The following is a 20,830-nucleotide window of genomic DNA, read 5'->3' on the forward strand; positions in this document are numbered from 1 at the left end:
ATAGCAATTTGCAAGTGCACCTGGATTTTAAAGGGATTCAGAGATGGCACCCTGATTGGTTTACTGCATGTTACCCCCAAAACCTATAATTAATTAAGAGTACAATCCTTTTGAGCCATGTGCCTGGCGCAAGCACCTGATTTTCCAATGTTAAAATAGCAAAAGCAGACTTGTACACACTCCCAAATGCACTTGTACCATGCTCTTCTGACCTATCCCTTAGATCATTAAAATAGAGTTCTAAAGCTCATGAAAACATATATCACACACACACACACACACATACAAACACACACGCACACATGCGTTAACTTCCACATAAAATCTCACCAACATGTTTCTTTAAGTGGAAATTAACTTTTTCTCAAGGTGACTGTACCCAATTAATGAGGATGATTTGTCGTAAACCATGAGGCTGTGATGAATTGAGGTTTTAATGGAATTATACCTCAGTGTGCTTCACCAAGGTAAAGCCATGCATTGACAGACGGGCGAAGCCATCACAAGTTGCTGAAGAAATTACCCACAAACCCATATTCCACTGAGCTATTCTGAGTTCCAATGTTTTGGGTCAGTGGTTTCCTCACTCAACACAACAACACTTATCTGTTAATGTGCTCAGAGCCTTGGAGTGAGACTTCATCCAAAAAGGAAAACCACAAGGCACTCATTCACCTTCAGAGGGTCAGTCAGTCATAAGGCAAGCAATTTTTCTGCCAAAATGATATCATACATAGCCATAAAGGAAAATGCTCCCAAAAAAAATCTTAATTTGAATGACACAGTAATGGCAATGATTATACCATTATCTGAAAATGCTTTTATGTTAGTGAGTTTGCAAAAGAATGCAGGCAGGAAATAAGGAAAGAAGAAAAGACAGAAGGGAGGCAGGGAAACAGGGATAATGTGAGGAGGCAGAAGAGAACTTCCTACTTTGAAAAATACAGCATTTTAAAGTTGACCTGAATCATGTACAATATTGTCACACTTGGGGGAATTGAAGCATGGTTCTTTAACGTCTCGTAATGCATGCAGCTCACCATAGGCACCGCTTTAAGGAACAGTCAGTCTTTGACACTTTAAATTCACTTTTTACTGGCATCTGATACAAAGTCGATGAGTTGAAACTACAAATATGAAGACTTCTTCTGTAACGTCAGAAGTTCAGCACAAAACTACAGGGAGAATCCTCTTAGCAAGATCACTGAGCAGCATAGGGAGATAGCTGGATTTACAGTATGTACTCTTGTTAAATAATGTCTTTTGAATGATTTTCGAACAATATTATGTAAATTTGAAAAGGAGAATAGGAAGATTACTGTGAAAGGAAAATGATTTCAGGATATTCAAAGCCCACCTAAGAGCAGCATCTCAAACTGTCAGTTTGAAGGGGGATGTATATACACACACACACACACACACACATATATATAGTATGTACACACACACACACATTATATGTATGTGTCTGTGCATAAAATCCCTATAATAGTATGTTTGAACTGCTATTAAAAAATGACTATCTTTCATAGCAATGAAAACAAAACGCTATAATATAATTGTTATTATAATTGCACGAACATAATACCATGGCCCATCTGCCCTTGGGATTAATAGGAGTATCTACATTAAATATTCATATTCAGAAACCATTCACATATTCTGTCTTGAAGAAATGTACTTTTCTCTCTGTAAGTTATTAAATCTATTTTGGGGAAAATCAAGTCAAATAACACATCATATTTTGTTAGCATACCAGTAAGTCATCTATCGAAATCATATAACATTATTAAAGTGGCTCATAGCCCAGTTTTGGACATAATTAATCAGCAATACTACTTTTCTGCTATTATGTTATTAGCTTTTCCACTCCGCTGGCAACAGGAAAAAGGTACATTTTGTTTCATATAAATGTTTTCTCTCAGCAGTGCAGCTACAGTACAGCTGAGGAGAGGGGGCCTGAGGGTGATCGCCTTCGCGCTGGCTGTCTGTACCTTCTGTGTCCTGGCCCCAGCTGTGGGTTAGCAAAGAGAGGATTGCCATGCCTGTCCCCAGCCATCTGACGAGCCACCACTCCCGTCGCATCTTCTGTCAAGCCTTATTGCCTGCCCACCTGGACAAAAAAAAGGGAGAGAGGATTTTTCATTCATGTCTCAGAGTGCCCTCCAGCCCTCATGCATTTACAGCTGGGACCTCACATGCACACACACACACAGACACACACTCACACACACACATACACACACACAGCATGCATACAAAAATGAGCACTCACACATGCGCATATAACCGGCTACCTGCATGTTTTATCGGTCGGGCAGCAGGATGATTTTTCAAGAACATATTAAACTCATAGTATATCCTTGCTTATAGCAAATAACATAATCCACTGGATTACTCTATATAATCTGGTTTCATTTGGTTTCTTCTGGATTACTCCAAAATGCACAGAGTATTCCAAAGAGTAGATTTTCTGCAGTTTACAATCTAATTTTAATTCTGAACACTGCTTTTGTCATCAATAAATTTGCAAAACCATATTCTCTTACCAAGAGTAGGACTGGCCAATATGTGCAAAATCAAATGTCACAAAATATCATATTTTTGATTTTGAGATGATTATTGGTGCTTTCATAAGAAATGTACAGGCAATATATTTCTGATAAACAGTCATTAGCAGTATGGACATGGTGACCAAGCAGGTAAAGACAATTAATAACAACAGCTGAGATATTCTAATGAGTTCAAAAATTGCATCCCTTTACTGTAATGCAGGCTGTAAACCCAGGAAAAGACAACACTTATGCCCTATCACAATATTATGATATCCAAAATCCCCAAGGATATCTAGTGTCACATCATGATGTTGATGTAAATGTAAACATATTGCTCAGCCCTTCCCCAGAGCAACGTACAGCAATAGAAAATGTAGAATAACCTTAAATTCCCAGATCACTACATCAAAGGAACCAAGGGCAATGACTATAACGGTCAGGGCCATTGCGCCCTGAATCCCTAATAGGACTGAGCTTTCTCTCTTCCAGTCAATTTTCTCACTGTCAGTTTGTGTCAATAATTTCATGATCTAGAATGGCTGACCTTTACATTTCTGCAGCAGATGACCTTGACAGAGAGGGTACACACCTGTTTGCACAGGCACTGAATCAGCTGCGAACATTGAGATGTTGGATGCAACTAATACCAACAGACAGGACGCAAATGCAGCTATTCAAAGTCTAGCGAAAATCCTGTACAAAGTAGCGTGTGCAGGCTGAGTGTTGAGCGATGTTGTGCACTGCCCATAGATATCCACAGCACATATCCTCTCTCTGAGCTAGAGGAACGTGGGGTGTCAGTATGAGGAATAGAGGGGTTTTTAGCTTCTATCTGTCTGAGGTATTTGGTGTCACACTTTCCTCAGAAGGCTTATTCTGGGAGCAGGCGATAAGCTGCAAAATCAAGTTTCATAACATATGGCAACGGAGCAGGGATGGACTCACAAGCATCAACACCATCATATCAAAGGATGTATAACGGAATCACGTCTGTAACTATTAGCGCCCTTGGCAGACATAATTTGTGAGGTGCATTTCTCACTCTCTCTCTCACACACACAGTCACTTACAGCACAACACCTATTTACTTGCAGCTATTTCTCATGTATGCATACAGACATGCACACAAACACTATGCTACATTTTACACTACTGAACTCAACAATTCGGAACAACGACAGCGGGAAAACCCTACGGACAGCAAGAGACAGCCTTGTTCTCTTCTCTTACAGCACAACAACAGAGTGATTTCACACTGGCTTCCTATTCTCTCACTCCCTTCTCGTCTCTCTGGCTCCCAGTGGTGTTCCCTTTTGAAGCAGATTTGATTTCCCACATTCGTACATCTATCTTTCTTAAGAGGGCGGAGTGAGATTGCTTTGATCCCTTTCGCATGAGAAAACTCAAACCTGCAAAACCAGCCACCCCGAAGAGAGAAATCATTTCTTTCCACTGCTTCCTCCAAGTCTCTTCTTGGTTGACATGGGAACGCTCTATCTCATTTACATAGGCTAACAATGATGTTTCTTCAAACTTAATGGACAGGGAAACTGGGGAAATTGCTGACCTACTACTGAAGAAAAAAAAAAAAAAAAAAAAAAAAAAAACACTCCAAAACTTGGTTTCCATTGCAATCCTACTGCAACTGTTCATGAAGTAAGGCTGGGCAATATATCAATATTCTATCAATATTGTGATAAAACACCATTGTCTGGGATTATAGATATTGTAATACTGTGATATGACAAAAGCATTGTCTTTTTCTGGTATTGAAGGCTGCCTTAGAGTAAAATGATGCAATTGTCTGAACTTATTTGACTGTTGTAGCTGTTTTATTATTTGTCTTTACCTGCTTAGTCATCATATCCACTTTACTGATGACTGTTTATCAAAAATATCTTGTGGTAAATATCTTATGAAAGTAATACTGACAATATCGATATTGAGGTATTCAGTGAAAGATATTGTCCTATTTGATTATGTCTTCATTACTGCCCAGTCCTACCATGAACATATATCAATTTTCCTAGACACAACGGAAGGCTTTTCTAAACTCAGTTAGTTATCAACCAGGGCAACAGTTCACTCCCACTCTGCTGTATCTGGTTGTGTTAATGTTTATAATGCTAGTCTTACTTGTTCCAACCAGAAATCCCACTGAGTTGAGGAGAAAAGACTTTGTTCAACTGTAGAAAACCCGCTTGCCTGCATTTGCTTGTATCTCTGCCAACACATCCCTGTGGTGTAGGGTAAGGAACAGTGGAACGCTAAAGAAGAGAGATCAAACTGATGAGGCAGGAGGAGGACAAGTGAGAGCGGATAGTGATGGAGGTTGGGTTGTGGGGGGATGGGAGTGGGGGGCAAGCAATCACAGTTATGGATTACACAGAGACTGAAGATGCAGTGCTTTATCCTCTGAGTGCAGGGGGTTTGCTCTCCCTGAGAAAAAAAAAAAAACGCTACAAACTTCTCTCTCTTTCTCTCCCTCTGTCTGTACTCTTTCGATCGCCTTTCATCAGGCATTTAGTTGTTTCCACCTCTTCCTGTTTCCCCGTCATGTGCTTTGGAGTTGGAAGACTGTCACAAATGAGTTGATAAAAAGAAACCACATCTCCCCATTAAACATCAGTGGAGTGAAGAGGTAATGTAACCACTCTCTGTAGGCTACCAGTATAATCTCATCTAATATTCTCCCATCTGCCAAGAGCTACTTCGGCGCTTTCCATATTCACGTAAATAAATAGTAACACAGTCATTCTGAAACCGATTTCCCACTCACCAGATGGAATGCAAGAGGGAAGTGGCCTACAGAAGAGTCATGGTTCAACAATGAAACAGCATCTTTACCATGTTTCATGCAGATGCCTCATATTAGGTATGCCACTGGTAAACCTGATCTGAATACAGCTTTAAGGTGACCATGTGCAAGCATAGAAAATATTTATATTATGTCTATGTAACAGTAGCCTCTCACACCAGCCTCTCTCTTCCACAACCTTTGAATGCTTCAGAGAGAGTCTGTATCCCCGGCCCATTAGAATTTGGGTATGAGACAAAACCAGAAGTTGTCAAAACACAATGTTCCTTAGAAACAAAATCGAAGCAGGAGAATCCAAAGCTAAAACATCATTAGGCATAAACAAAGTATTTGCAGCTAACCACAGCTAGCTAGCGTTAGCTAGGCTTTGAGAATTGGTTCCCAGCAGGATTTATACATATGGCTGCAAAGCAGATGTGAATGTGTGGAAATGAGCAAATATCTGCCTTCGCTTCCTGTGTAAGCTTCAGGCATGCAAAATCACAGACAGGTGGGTGTAGCATTTGGAAACTGCAGGATCTACGTCTGGTCTTGACAGACTTATGTAACAACTGCTGCAGACATCCCGCTTTTGTGAGGAGGTGCGGCTTGGGATGTAGAACGGTAGTCAAGTAATCAGAGAGCTCCCAGCTATATTAGATCCCCAGCTTGTCTAGAGAGCATGGTGAAGTCTCACTGAAGACACTGGACCCCTAATCTCTCCTGATGAACAGGTCCACGTGCATTGCATGGCAGTCACCTCACTGGTGTATGGATGTGGGTGTGAATGGGTGAATGTGAAGCATACATTGCAAAGTGCTTTCAGAAGTCAGTAGACTAGAAAAAACACTATATAAATGCAGTCTATTTACGTTTTAAAGCATGGGCAGCATCGAACAGTGTACTAATGATGCACTGTGTCTTTGTTCCCGAGAGCGGTTTAATCTAGCACTCAAGAACAAAAAAGAAACATGACCTTTGTGCTACAATATGCTCATTCAGTTCTACTGAAGGCTTACTCCATTCAAGAATGAATAGGTTGCAGTTATTCTACTACTGTCATATACACTGGTACAGTATATTGATTTCTCTTACAGTTACCACTCAAGTAGTCAAAAAGAAGAAACCTCACTGTTGGCTGCATCCCTTGGCCAGCTGACAGCGGAGGACTTTGCAGGGGGTCAGTTTAACACCAATGGCTTTAAAATAGTTGACTACTGTAGAGCACAATGACCTAGAAGCTAAAAAAAAAAGCTTCACTTACATAATCTTATGTATGTATTTATTTATTTATTTAAGCAAGCTCAGATTTCCACAGGCTCAAACAAAACAAAAGATCTGCACCTGAATCTCCCTTACCATGACGTTTGAGATTCCCAGCTTTGGTGCGACAGGCTTACATCGGCTCTAAAGTTGCTAACATTTATCCACTAAGCTGCATGTGTACTCGGCAGCAAAGTGCTTCATACGCCTATTGTAGAAAACAGCCATTTCTCAAGACATTTTACCCCCTCATCAATCTCATATCACCCCCCTCCCCTCGCCACAGGTGAAGAAAATTGCAGCGTCATCAGTTTATCAGCGGCACCCAACTGCATGCGGAGTGGCTCCTCCCCATGGCCGACTGAGTGATTTACAGCACGGCGGCTATATCGTGTCATCTGACTGGTCGTGCGAACAAATGAAAAGCAAGGCACTGTGCATCATGCAGATATCAAAGTCGTAAAACCTGGGTGATGATGGCAACACAAGGAGTCATACATCAGACATCAGCCGACCCTATTTAACATAATAATGCCAGCGTAAACAAACAAATTGCGACATAAGCAGTATTTGTTTAATCAACCCGTTTAAGATGTTTTACACCCCATGTAGAATTATAGTAGAGGACTGTCCTTTCCACCACAATCCACTTTAAAACAACTCAAGACAGCATGACAGCTCATTGCTTGTTCAGCACATCTTGATACAAACTCTGGCCTGGCCTGTGCAGTTTATTAATGTCAAACTAGCATATAGCTTTGGAGAATTATAGTTGAAATCATCACCTTTTGCTGGCATTTGGAACCACCATCACACTTTAACATTAACAGCCATGTTGCTGGATGGTGATTGGAACAACCAGTAACATCAGACATTCACCGTCAGAGCACATCACTACAATGCAATGCTGCTTGTAACTTTGTACATGACCAAATGGGAAGTGAATGTAGTAAAATTATCACCACAGAATACAATCACAATTGCGCATCAGTTGGCAAGTCCTCAGCTTGACAAAAAATATCGCAAAAGGTTACATCACAGGTGCATAATGTGTTACCTGGAACTGCAAGACGATCTTTAACTTGGCAACAGCCTCAAACTCTGTCCTTACTCTCACTTACCTCACAGTAACGTTATATTCTCTACACCGCCCACGTGTGTAACCCAAATCTAGTGAGTGCAACCAAACCTGGAATATCTTGAAGTGCGATAACATACACACGGGCTGATGCACACATGCCCACGTGAGAAGAAAATAAATAAATAAATAAATATAAAAATACATGAAAAGAACAACAGAAAAAAGCAAATAGTAATAGCGAAAGAAAGAAAGAGCAAAAGAAACAGTGATGGAGGGAAATAATAAAAAAAAGGAAAAAAGGAAAGAAAGAAAGCTAATGCAAGCCAATGTCTTCGTTACATGTGCCAGGAGAGTGCAGGGCTATTCATTACCTACTGCAAGATGTAATCAGTGGTAGCGAGGGAGCTCCAGCACGCTGTAATGACGGGAGTGATTAGCCCGGGCTAACAGACTGGCCTCCACATGGCTCACACCCAGCTAGAGATAGCATTCAAATACAAAGCAGAATGGAATCAGGCTGAACATCCAGGCAGGCGTCTCATTTCCCGCTCTGTGTTTACCTACACAAACCACCTCCACCTGTTCACAGATACTAAGGCAATTCATTAACTGATTAACGCAACAGATTACGGAAACAAACAGGTTTTGCTGTAGCTCATGCCTTATATCTGGTGGTGCACTCTTACCCCTATCTCCCCCCAAGATTTAAAGTGCACACCACAACTAGGCATGATGGTAATGAGCATTTCAGCACATTGGTGAGTCCAGCTTTCTCTGGACAAAGTGCACACTCACTGAAGTTTGTATTTGACACTTCCTGTGGGCAGAGAACTGTGACAGTGGAATTTCATTTGGACAAAAACAGCGAATCAACAGGGTCTCAATTAGAGGCGCTCTTGTTTTGGCCAAGTGCTTTGTGTGCTTCTGCATGGCTTACTGATTTCATACGCTTGTTTTTCTTCAGTCCCCAACACTACAGGGTGCTTCCTGCTGCAAAAATTATGTAACTGCTATTATGACATGAGTGATTCCTAAGTGAGTACTCATTATATGCATGCGGCTATGAAAAAGAGTAGCCCTTCGAGCTAGCGGTGATCTTAATGTGCACTTGACACAAAAATGAAAAGCTGTTATGCAGTTACTGTTCATTCGGTTTTGCCAATTATGTAACTTTATTTTCATCCCACCTCTGCCATGAAAGGCTGCGTTTTAACATCTTTCACACTGAATGGCATGCTGAAGAGACTGGTGCAGGTGCTGAACACAGACAGATAGGTTGGGGTGTTTAGCCTGGATATTTCAGCTGGGATGACTGACCCTAATGGGAAAGTGAATAAACACCATTATGTGCTTTTACAGTGCTACCAGTAGCAAATGAAAGCTTTAATGTGGGGCCTCAAGTGCTCTCCTGATTACTGTGATGGGCTAGGATGGTTAGAACATGATAAACCCTGTGCCCCAGTTTATGCAATGTATTTTATGGTGCTGTATCAGGGACAATAGACATTACACTGATCTGAGTGGGGGGCGAAACAGAGAGTCCGTCAAGTCACCCCTGGACTGACATGATCTACGCAGATCAAAGGGCGTATATAAATTGCATCGTGCAGTATTTCACTGTGACTATTTCATTTTCTATCCTTCCAAGGCTCACTCATCATAATGTCATAATAAGCTTTCAATAAAAGCAGCTTACACATCTTGAATGGCTACAGCTCCATAAATATCATATTACCTCTGCACATTTCAGTATAATTTGAAATCTGAAAAACCTGCACTATGAAGCTGAAAGTAAGTTGCAGCTGTAAGGAGATAATGTATGCTCCTGCATCTAATGTCAACAGAGCCCGGTGGTCCGCTAAACCTTTCATTTTCTCTAATTCACTGGGAGTGAGGCACGGATCTAGGAGGTTCTAATCCCTCTGCCTTAGTCATCTCATGACCACATTCTGAATCTCTAAACCCTCGCTAAGCTCAGTCCATGTGGGTGCCACGGCCACTCCCTGCACTCTGCTTAGCATCAAAAATGCAGTATCCATGTCACAAGGCACATGGCTCAACACAATGGGAGCCACTCACCCACATGGGCTTAAACACATGTAGCTAACACAAGACAAAAGAATGTTTTCAGATTTTGGAGATTTCCTCCCTTGAATGGGTGTGACTTTTGCCCTTTTCTAATCGCAGCGTGGCTGTGATCGTGACTGGGATCCTACAAAGCCTGAATGCATATTAGGGTCACTAATTTACCGTCCAAGCCTAAATGCATATTTACTTACTAATTCTTAAAAAAGAAAAAGAATTAGCCTATGAAGTATGTGGTCATTATGTTATATATTTTTAGAGGCGGAATGCTGTTGAAATACAAAAGGGGGAAAAATGACTAAATTAAATAATCATCTTGCACTGTTGCCTACTAACGATACTAAAGACAAACTAAATAGGTGTTGTAAAGGCTTTGAATTAAATGCATAGTATGCCAAAACAACAGTATTGAGGAACAGGAACAACACATTAACTGGTGAGCTGACTGATAGAGCTGAACTCCCCTAAATACAGTAAAAGCCCGCAATACAATGCCATCTGTCACTACAGGCCTGCAATGCAGACCTGAATGAACTGACGGAAATATCACATATTGTTCGAGCAGGTCCTCCAAGGCTTGGATAACCACTCAATCTATTTCAAAAATCTATAACCAGCAGCCTTAAAATGCCATATGGATTCATAATATAACCTCTGAGATTAGACAACTCAATGATCATTATTGCTGACATTCATATCAAAGCTTAAAATCCACTGTAGATTCTACCATGAGATACAAAAACATCCCTGAGGATCCTTGCCTGTCTTTTAGATCTTTACTATTTCAGTCTCAAAACATGCCTGACTGGTGTCCCAAGGTGATGTGCATTCAGGTCATAAAAAATAGACAGAATGTGAGAAATGCTAACCAAACCTGACACTGACATTTTGTGAATGGGGGGTTTGACGCACAGGAGATCCCTTGAAGTGTTCTTCTTACATCTCCATAGCGTAAAGCCAACCTTCAGTCTTAATATGAGAGCACAATGACCTTATGTGTGTCTAAACAGCTCACATCAGCCGATGGCAGTGTGTCGAAGTTTCCACAGTTATTTGGTGCTATTCATTCACCTCTATGACTTCCCACAAACATTTTATGAAACATGAAAGCCACTACCCATTGTAAAAATTTAAACTCAGATGGTCACCTCTGACCCCTCTCCAGATACTCTTCTGCTAGACAGCTCGATGACTCTTTGAACTCACGTACTTAGTTATGCAGGCAAGCACAAAGAAAGAGCCACAACCAAGCCTCAATTAACCTTTTCTCTGTTTTTTTTTTTTTTTTTAAATGACTGTGACTAAGCCAAAAAGGGCCTAATAATTCACACTACTGGAAGATTTGCCTGAAAAATTTCTCACAATTGAAACCTAGGTATACAACATATGTGAGGTCACTTTTTCTGTCAAGTTCAAAAGATTAAATTTGTTTCTGAATAAAAGATGAACAGATCAACCACTGAATTTCATCCAAAACTAATTTTTCAGTGTTACTCTTCAAGACTGCATATTTGAATGAAAATAATGAATATAACCATCCAAAGCCTGTTCTCCCAGTATGACCTGACCGTGTCAGAGGACTGGCAACAAGCAAAGCAAACCAAAGCAAAGGATTTGTTGTAATCACTTCATGGCTTTGAGAGTGCTCTGTATGTGCTCTGTGTGTGTGAATTGGACAGCACCACTCTCGGCTAAATGAAACTGGATAAAGCTGTACCTGTGCGGTGAAGTCAGTAATGAAATTTTGAACACACGATGGCAAAAACAAGTTTTTGTCATGATGGCAAAAACAAGGAAGACAAAGTAAAGGTTAGAAATTACATAGCCATAACAGATATCCTCAGAGAAAGTCTCCTATGGCCATGTAATACTGTCTGTGTTAAGCAGTTTGTCAGAAATGTGTTGTTTTAAAATGCTTTGCAAACCTGTGATCAACCAGACACACCAAAAGCCTTGTTAATAAAATGCAGAGCAGAACATCTGAATGTGGTGAAAATACTGAGAATATTATTGCTCATCATTTTCATCAAAAAACTGTATATCTAACTGTAAGTGAGATAAATGACCAAGTGCCTATTGTAGATCATTCAGAGATTATTTTTGCTTACTTTAAGTTGTAAACTACGGAATACCTGAAGAATGACTCTTTGTTTGATTTTTTTTTTTTTTTAATTAGATATTCTAACAATTAACAATGAGATTGTAGTTGGTCGAAAACAGGAGTTCTCGAACCTATTATTAGGTCCACATCTGAGTTTGATTCAAGGTCAGAGGTCCAGAATGATTGTTAATAACAAAATAACACTAATAACTGTGGCCTGCCTGGGCATTTCCTTCAACTTTGTAATTACAGCCAGATTTTATTACTCTTATTATTATTACTTAATTTCTCTAAAATTTATCAATATTAAAATGGGACTCTTTGACCAACAGTGTCAGCAGATGACAGTACACATCCTTTTTATCCCCACAATACAAAAAAAAAAAAAAAAAAAAAAAAAATTGCAACACAGATTAACACTCCTCTCACCTCAGGAATGCTCACTGACCGGTGAGCTACTCATTACTGTCATTTAGGGTTGCACTAGTTTCTCTTCTCTGCTCTGCTCTCTGTGTTTCCATGAAAGTGGGGCTCAACCGCTCCATACACACACACACACACACACACACACACACACACACACAGTGAAGATAGAAGTCAAGTTGACAACAACTCTACCAGGTACGTTACTTGCAAAAAAAGCTTCACACCACATCCAAAGCAAATTCTCAGCTTTAATATTAAATATTAATGTGTGAACTCGGCAGCAATAACCAGTGATGGGAGTAACAGCGTTACAAAGAAACGGCGTTACTAACGGCTTTACTTTTATCAGTAACGAGTAATCAAAGAAATTACTGTTTCCCTGTTACAACGCCGTTACCATTGGGCTACTGACAATAAAATGCGCCTTTACTAGCCGTTACTTACTACTAATAATTATTATTATTTTATTATCCTATTCAAAAAATGTGCGTGTTGTGGAGAAAAAGCAGTGTGTCAATTTTCAAACCGGTCGGATGTTGCAGTTTTTCGTAACTTATCAACATGCATGGAGAATGACTGAGCACAAATTACAAAAAGCGTATGTGTTCCCCGACGGCAAAGTGGATGGTATCTCCGCCTGCCATACAGAAGACCGGGGATTCAATTCCCCACCTGAACAAGCTGGCATCACTAATTTAAACTATAATGAATTACTTTTTCAAAGTAACATGCCCAACACTGACAATGATAGATGAAATTTGACAGCAATGCAAAAATATGTGCATTAATAAGAAGGTTTAAGAAAAGAAAAAAAAGTAATCATAAAAATTACTTTCCCCAGTAATTGAATTACTCTTCTGCAGCAGTAATTGAGTAGTAATCAAAATTACTTTTTTACAGAAGTAATTAGTAATTGTTACTTCTTAGTTTTGTGAGTAATTGGTCCCAACACTGGCAATAACACACAAAATAGAACATGTTACACTTCATAATGTACTCTATTCAAAACATGAAGTACAGCCATTCAGCCTGAATGTAGACCGAGGTCCAGACTTTGGAAAGCACTGGTCTAGAAGAACCATTTTCCATAGAGGTGCCATGTTCACCAGGTTTTTTGCTTCCCATATTTGAAGAATCACTTATTGCTGGCTCCCTTCCTCCGGCCATGTGACAAGCAGTTATATCACTTATCCTTAAAAAAGATAAAAATGCTCTGGAATGCAGTGCATTTTGCCCCATTTCACTCTTTATGTGGACAGTAATTTTTTTTCCAAGATGCTAGCCTGCCATTTAGAAGCAGTTCTGCCCTCAACTGTATCTGATGATCAAACAGGCTTTATTAAAAGTCGCCATTCTTTTCTCAGTATTCAGTGTCAATATTATATCTTTTATGATTCTACTCAACCCAGTATTAATATCGTATGATGCTGAGAAGGCATTTGGGTGAAGTGGGATTATCTTTTTTATACCCTCAAACAATTTGGTTTTGGTTGGAGATCTGTTTCTTGGATAAGGGTGCTCTATTCCTTCCCATCAGTGGCTGTCCAAACAAACAGCAATCTCTGCTCCTATTTCCCACTCTGTTGAGGCACTAGGCATGGCTGCCCCTTGTCACCCCTTTTACTTGCTTTTATTAGTTTACCAAAAACACTTGGTCTACTAGGAGACTAAAGCAAAATATTGAGATATAAAGTGAATTTACAAAAGACTGAGATCATGATACTGAAGCCAAGTTAACTGCTTTTAATTCATTTCCTCTTAAAGTAAGGATACACAAATTTAAGTACTTTGGAATCTGGGTTGCACATTACTTTAAAGACCTCCTAAAGCTAATTTCCCCCCCACTGCTACTTGGCCTTAGGGGTTATATTGGATACTGGATTTTTGTAACACTGACCACGTTATGCAGAATACAGCAACATACTTAATTTATTTGTAACTTTATTTTTTTTGCATGTTATTCTGACTACATATTATTTAATATTTATTTTTTTAAATCATTTTTATTGCTTATTGTATTTTTATTTTATTTATTCTATCTTATTTTTGCCTCAATTTTGTGATTTTATGACATTGTTTTTACATGTTGTTTATAAAATCTATCCTGTTTGATTCCTAAAAGGTACAATACTACTACTACTACGAACAACAACAATAATAATAATAATAATAATAATAATAATAATAGGTCTCAATATACACAAATACACTCCTGATCAAAATTTTAAGACCAGTTGAGAAATTGCAAGAATTTACATTTTGCACTGTTGGATCCTAAGAAGATTCTGAGTAGAGCTTCAAAATGAAAAAAAGATGAAATGGGAGGGAGACAAAAAAAAAAAAAAAAAATGAGTAAGCAATTTATTGCCAACAACCATTAAACTGAAATAGGCTGTTCATCAGCTGATCAAAAGTTTATGACCACAGCCTTTAAAAGCCCAAATCTTGGCAAAAAAAAAAGTGGATTCAGTGTCATTTTCTGTCAGGTATCCACACTGTCATGACCTCCTGATGGCAAAGGCAAAAAAGCTTTCTCTCCTTGAACGCGGTCGGATTGTTGACCTGATGGCTTCCAACGTTACTGGCATAACAAGGAGATCCCACCTGAGATGTTTTCTACACAGCACAGTGGAGGGGGCGCCATCATGATCTGGGGCTTTTTCCTTCAATGGAACAATGGAGCTTCAGGTCGCGCAGAGGCGTCAAACGGCAGCTGGCTATGTGGAGATGTTGCAGGGGGCATCCCTCATGACTGAAGGCCATCGTCTGTGTGGTAATGACTGGGTTTTTCAACAGGACAACGCTGCAGTTCACAATGCCCACAAAGGACTTCTTCCAGAGAAATACCATCACTCTTTTGAACCATCCTGCGTGTTCCCCTGATCTACATCCAATTGAGAACATTTGGGGCTCTAGTTTCCCGGCGCAGCGCGGGGTGGCGCAGTGAGGCGAACCCCGCGCAGAGCTAGTTTCGACCGGCGAAGCGGCAGATGCGGACAGTTTCCAAGTTTCGCAGGCGGAGGTGCGCCGAGATGGGAGTGGCGGCGCAGCGGGGGGAGGTGCCGACAGATGCAGCTTGGCGCAGTGACAGTTTCGTGCCAAAAGCTGGTCATCTGAAACCACGTCTACTTTCAGCGCAAGGCGGAGCGGAGCCGGCGCAGTGGACGTTTGGCTGGCTGGCGCACATTACCAAAACCTCACAATCAGCATAAACGGTGCCAATCTCCTTTGATCTGACATCAGTTGTGACGGGACAGTTGATATGGAGATATATGTATCTGCTGATTGTGATCGTAGCATTGAATAGTGTTTTTTGTCGGTATTTATGGCATTGTTCATGTGCCTGACATTCCGGAAGCCTGCCTGTGAGGTTTTGGTGACGTGTCCGCACTGCTCGCCGGTCTCCGCTCCGCGCGGGTCTCCTGGGCTCCGCTCCGCCTGCGGCAATAGATCTCCATGTCAGCTGTGTAAACTTTCATTACGCCTTCACGCAGCGCATTTTAAAGGCAAGGACAGGGGCTCATTTGATTGGTTAAATGTGAATCGGCTGTGTCAAACCCACTCCACGCCTTCTCTCCTCCCCTCCGCCGGTAGGAGGGAAGGCGGAGAACTTGCGCCACCGAGAACGGCGTGCCAAACTTGGAAAATCCACCTGGCCACACCCAGTTGGCGAGGCGCATCTGCGCTACGCCCCCGCCTCGCCTGGTCTGCGAAACTAGAGCCCTTGGGGTTGGATGGCAAGGAAAGTTTACAAAAATGGACACCAGTTCCAGACAGTGGATGCCCTCCTTGAAGCCATCTTCACCACTTGGAGCGACATTCCCACTACCCTCCTGGAAACACTAGCATCAAGCATGCTGAAACGAATTTTTGAGGTGATTAACAAGAATGGCGCAGCTACTCATTACTGAGTCCTTTTCTGAAAATTTTATTTCTATTTTAGGGGGTTTTGAGGTTTTTTTGAGATATGGTCTTAAACTTTTGATCAGCTGATGAACAGCCTATTTCAGTTTAATGGTTGTTTGCAATAAATTGCTTACTCAATTTTTTTTTTTTTTTTTTTTTTTTTTTTTGTCTCACTCCCATTTCTTCTTTTTGCATTTTGAAGCTCTACTTAGAACCTTCTTAGGATCCAACAGTACAAAATGTAAATTCTTGCAATTTTTCAACTGGTCTTAAAATTTTGATAAGTGTATGTGGGGGACACTGTGGTTATCCAACTGTATCTGTGATATATTGCATTTGGATAACTTTAAAAAAGACATTGAGTAAAAGTTATCAAGTTATTTTTCATTCAAAATTGAGGAAAATTCAATAACGATAGTCACTTATACTGTATTATCACCCAACTCTGTGTTTTCTAGCCAGATTTAATTACTTTAAATCGTCACCTTTAAATGTTACATTTTTTTAGAAGAGAACTCAATAGAGTTGGTGTTTGCACTGGCAAAGCACCCTCTAATAAAGCAAGTATTCTATTTTAATGATACATATTGGGTGCAGGTGCATCTAACTTATGTAAAGCCCATATTAATAGGCAATGATCTCCCAAAGCCTATTCTCGGCACCTGGAGGCATTCTGTGAAAGTTATTCATGAGAACAGATAAACTCACCCAGTGGCTAACATGAATATTGACTGGTTAGCTGATAATTGTGTCTTAAAGAAAAAAGTTGCTTGTTGGAACAAATGCATGCAAACTGTATTGAGCTGTTTCTGTACTAATTACTGCTGCTGTATAAACAATGCTGGAAAAAAACAAAAAAAAAAAAAAAAAAACATAAATTTACTGATGCTCCTAAAATCTGCTCACAGGCCTTTTCAGCTGTGGTTGGTTGCAGTGATTAGAATTTGATTGGTAATGGAAAGGCTCTAATTCCCAGGTTGGTGTGAAAACAATATTCCATTCATGACTCCTTTTTGGATGAAGGGCTAAATTGTCTTGAAAGAAAAGGCTGACACACCACTTGAAGCCACTGAGTGAATTAAAGCATCTGTGTTGTCAATTTTATTGTAGCCAACAGAGGCACGGGAAAGATGATGAATATTTGTATGCCCTTGATAACTGTCTCTGATTAATGCCTATTTGTAATTTGCTTGTTGTTTTGTTTGCATTGTTTCCTTCTTAAGTTCTATTTTGAAAAGGCGTTGTATGTCTGGACCCCAGGAAGAGTAGCTGATGGTATTTAGAAACAGCTAAAGGGCATTCCAACAATAAACAATTAACTACTAATAAAAATGGATGGTCTGATGTATCTGACTGTGTGCGTGCGTGTGTGTGTGTGTGTGTGTGTGTGTGTGTGTGTGTGTGTGTGTGTGTGAGTGTGCTCATCCTCGTGGCATATTGTCAAGTGGCTGAGTGCACTGCCTCCAGAGACACATACACACTAGCTGGTTTCCGCTGCTCTGCCTCCCTCTCTAATTTCCTACTGTGTGCACAAATTTAAAATGATGCTAAAGGTGAATGGACTAGCTTTTCTGCATTTTCCCTATTCACTTTTACCCCTAAGCGATCCCCCAATGTTATAAAACCCAGGAGTCCAGTCCAGACATACAGTTGATAAATGACTACTTAACCTGCTATTACTCTATGTATTTATCAAAGCACTGAGAATGCCAGTTGAAGATTATTTGGCCGTCGACTGGCATATGTCTTTCTACATATCTAGTATATAAACTCGCAATCGCCTACACATATGCATTAAAGAGAGAAGGTTAAATGATCCCTGTGGGGCAATCAGGTTGTTGCAGCAGCAAATCATACAGTCAGTGAAAATAGTATATCAACACCATGAGTGTAAAATAAGCTACAAAAAAAAAAAAAAAAAAAAACAGCAAAAAAAGTAAGTGCAAAAGAAAATCAATAAAGGAGTAAAATGAATGGGGGGGGGGGGGGGGGTCTATAAACTTAATATCAGTTCAAACAAGTTATGCAGACTGTATTGAGAGGAATATGGATCACTAATATAACTTTATTCAGAAAAGTTCAGCGTACCGGATTGCCTCGTCTGTGGAGCAGCACAGGGTTTAAAGCATTGCTCAAGGGAATTCCTGCAGTGGTGACAGGCACCACAGATGTAATGCCAGCCACCCTCTAGTCACTAGCTCACAGCTGGAACACACCCAGTCTGACTAAAGTGACAATAAACAAATAAATAATGCAAATGCCCTAAATTAAACTTTCAAATTGGTATTTCAGTGCTCTGGCACAGCATGAAGTCAAATGCAACTTAAGATGATGTTTCCAATCAACTTCTCACTGCAGTTATACACTAATATTTGGTCAAAGGCTAGTATGTACAGCATATCTTCTCTAAACCAGATAGAAAGCAGAAGCAGTGCGTAACGTTTCATGAGCTGTGGTAGTATATACTGTAAATTATTGGTATTTCAACTGAAAGTCTATCAACAGAGAACATTTAAAAAAAACCAAGACAGTTAAACATTTAGTAAACGTGTAACCACTATGTGGAAGAAAAGCTTCATTTTGTGCATTTATTGATTAAGAAACACTCTGAGATCCCACACATCACTGGCTTTGCTGGTTGGTTGTCATCAACTATTTAAAAGTATCTCAGTGGTGTGTGTACAATACCTCTGTCTCTCGCTGTGTTACGCATATTAACACTGACTTGTTTTCCCAACACACCGTATGCTCAAAGTGTGTTTCTTAAGGAAAATCAATACTTATTCGCCTGTATTCTAGCCTTGAGATATGAGCATTGTTGCACTCTCCCTCTTGAATCCTGAATGAGTGAAGTGGTGACAAACTGGTGCTGATGAAGTGTGGACTTCCACTGGAAATACTACCCGTGTTAATTCCACTATTTAATTAGTCTTTACAACTTAAGTAAGGGGAATTAAGACTAAAAAATTGAACAAGACAGTAAAAAGTGGTACAAATCCATAATTGAGAGCAAGGAGGTCACTTGAGGTAAAGGAAACATGAAAGAGAAAGAGATAAAGGTGGCGCTACTGAGAGGGGAGGGGTGTATTTTGAGACAGAGGAGAGAGAGAGAGGATAGATTGTCAATTCACTGAACATATTATCTGTGAAAATATGCAAGCATGTCCTCTAACTGCATAAACCCTCCTGAATCCAGCTCCATGCATCTGTCAGTCTCTCGTACTGCAGCTGAGTCCTTCACTCCTTACTATGCTCACTGCACTCTGTGGCACTGTTACAGTACTAATGGTCCCCACACCCCATATTTCATTCCACTACAGGTGGTGGAGATGGAATAGGGAGTTCACTACCTCTGAATATCTGACGCTGAGCTGCTGATCTGATAATGGCGCTCTTGCTGTGCAGTATCTGCCCTTCCCTACATGAAAGCGGGAGGGAGAAGGCGGTAAATCATAACACAGGCCTGCAACCCACGGCACCTCCTCCTAATCTGTAGGAGAACATCATTGGAAATTGAAACACCAGCAGGAAGGTGGAGAAGGACGAGAAAAGATTTCACTAATGCCCCTGCTCTCCCGTTCCTCTCACTATGCACACAGACCAAAATCATTTCAGGCATCGCTACCCACGAGTCTCTTATCAAATAATACTGAAATGGTTTCCCTGAGGTGTCCATTGTGCATATGAATAAAGTCATATTTGCTGAATGATAAGTAAGTTATGATAGTGATGCACTTGGGGAAAAATATCCTTTATATGTGATGAAATCCCACTTTTACAGTGCATCTCATGTCTTCATTCTCTGAAGCCTGAGAGCGTTCAAAACTCTGAGGTACATGTTTTGACATCAAAATTCCATGTCTGCCCTAACAGACGTAACCAGTGACCTTTCGTGTAATTGCTTCTGTGACCTCATGGTCCTTCCTGCTTTGACTGAAATTCTGGTATTTTGTAGCTGTGCTCACTAATCCATGATTTAATAGAAAAGATATCAAGGCAACATTTAACCAGCTCCCCTGAAGCATCACCTCATGTCAGCACTCAAAACATTCGACACCTTGTGACAAAAAGGCTTTGCTGCTCTCATACCATTTGAAATAACCACAACTGAACCGATGGCGGCTTATGCTGTGTGTTTTAACAACACACTCAGGCAAGAGTAGTCTATTCTTTTAACTAGTACGAGCGCATTGAGCTTCTCCGAGCCACAGCATCAGAACAGTCTCAGCTGTCATGCCACAGTCCCAGAATGCATTTTGTGTTGAAGCGCTGATACACGAGGCAGGATTGGATCATTAGTCAGTCTTGGGAGTGTTGCAACCCTTGTTAATTAGTGTTTTATATCACACACACACCTCCCTGGCATGAGCTCATGAAATGAAGAGGTGATGAATGAATAAATGCAAACTACCCGCCTGAGGCAATCAGGCATACAATGCCTTGAGCTGTAAAATTGTGCATTGCTACACATTGTATTTCAATATTGGAATATAACGCTGAGGTGGGTTAACAAGGAAAGCCATTCAGCCCTCTAACAAGCCACAGCATCTATAATGACGTCTTCTATCTAGCAGAGGCCGACCACCGGGCAGACTGATTAGGCTCATTTTCACTTC

At 40.4% G+C, this 20,830-nt stretch overlaps 1 protein-coding gene across 6 annotated transcripts in view; it reads right to left on the reverse strand.

Moving 5' to 3' along the window:
• The window catches only part of LOC115372415 (protocadherin-15), a 234,862-nt gene that overhangs the window by 168,181 nt on the left and 45,851 nt on the right, over positions 1–20,830 (reverse strand). For all 6 annotated transcript variants that reach the window (XM_030070300.1, XM_030070295.1, XM_030070297.1 and 3 more), the window contains one exon: positions 1,995–2,113. In XM_030070300.1, coding sequence (XP_029926160.1) covers positions 1,995–2,085 — 91 coding nt within the window. In that variant the 5' untranslated portion in view covers positions 2,086–2,113. The remainder of the gene's footprint in view (positions 1–1,994; positions 2,114–20,830) is intronic.

This window comes from Myripristis murdjan, chromosome 15 (genome assembly GCF_902150065.1).
Source record: "Myripristis murdjan chromosome 15, fMyrMur1.1, whole genome shotgun sequence".
Lineage (NCBI taxonomy): Eukaryota > Metazoa > Chordata > Actinopteri > Holocentriformes > Holocentridae > Myripristis > Myripristis murdjan.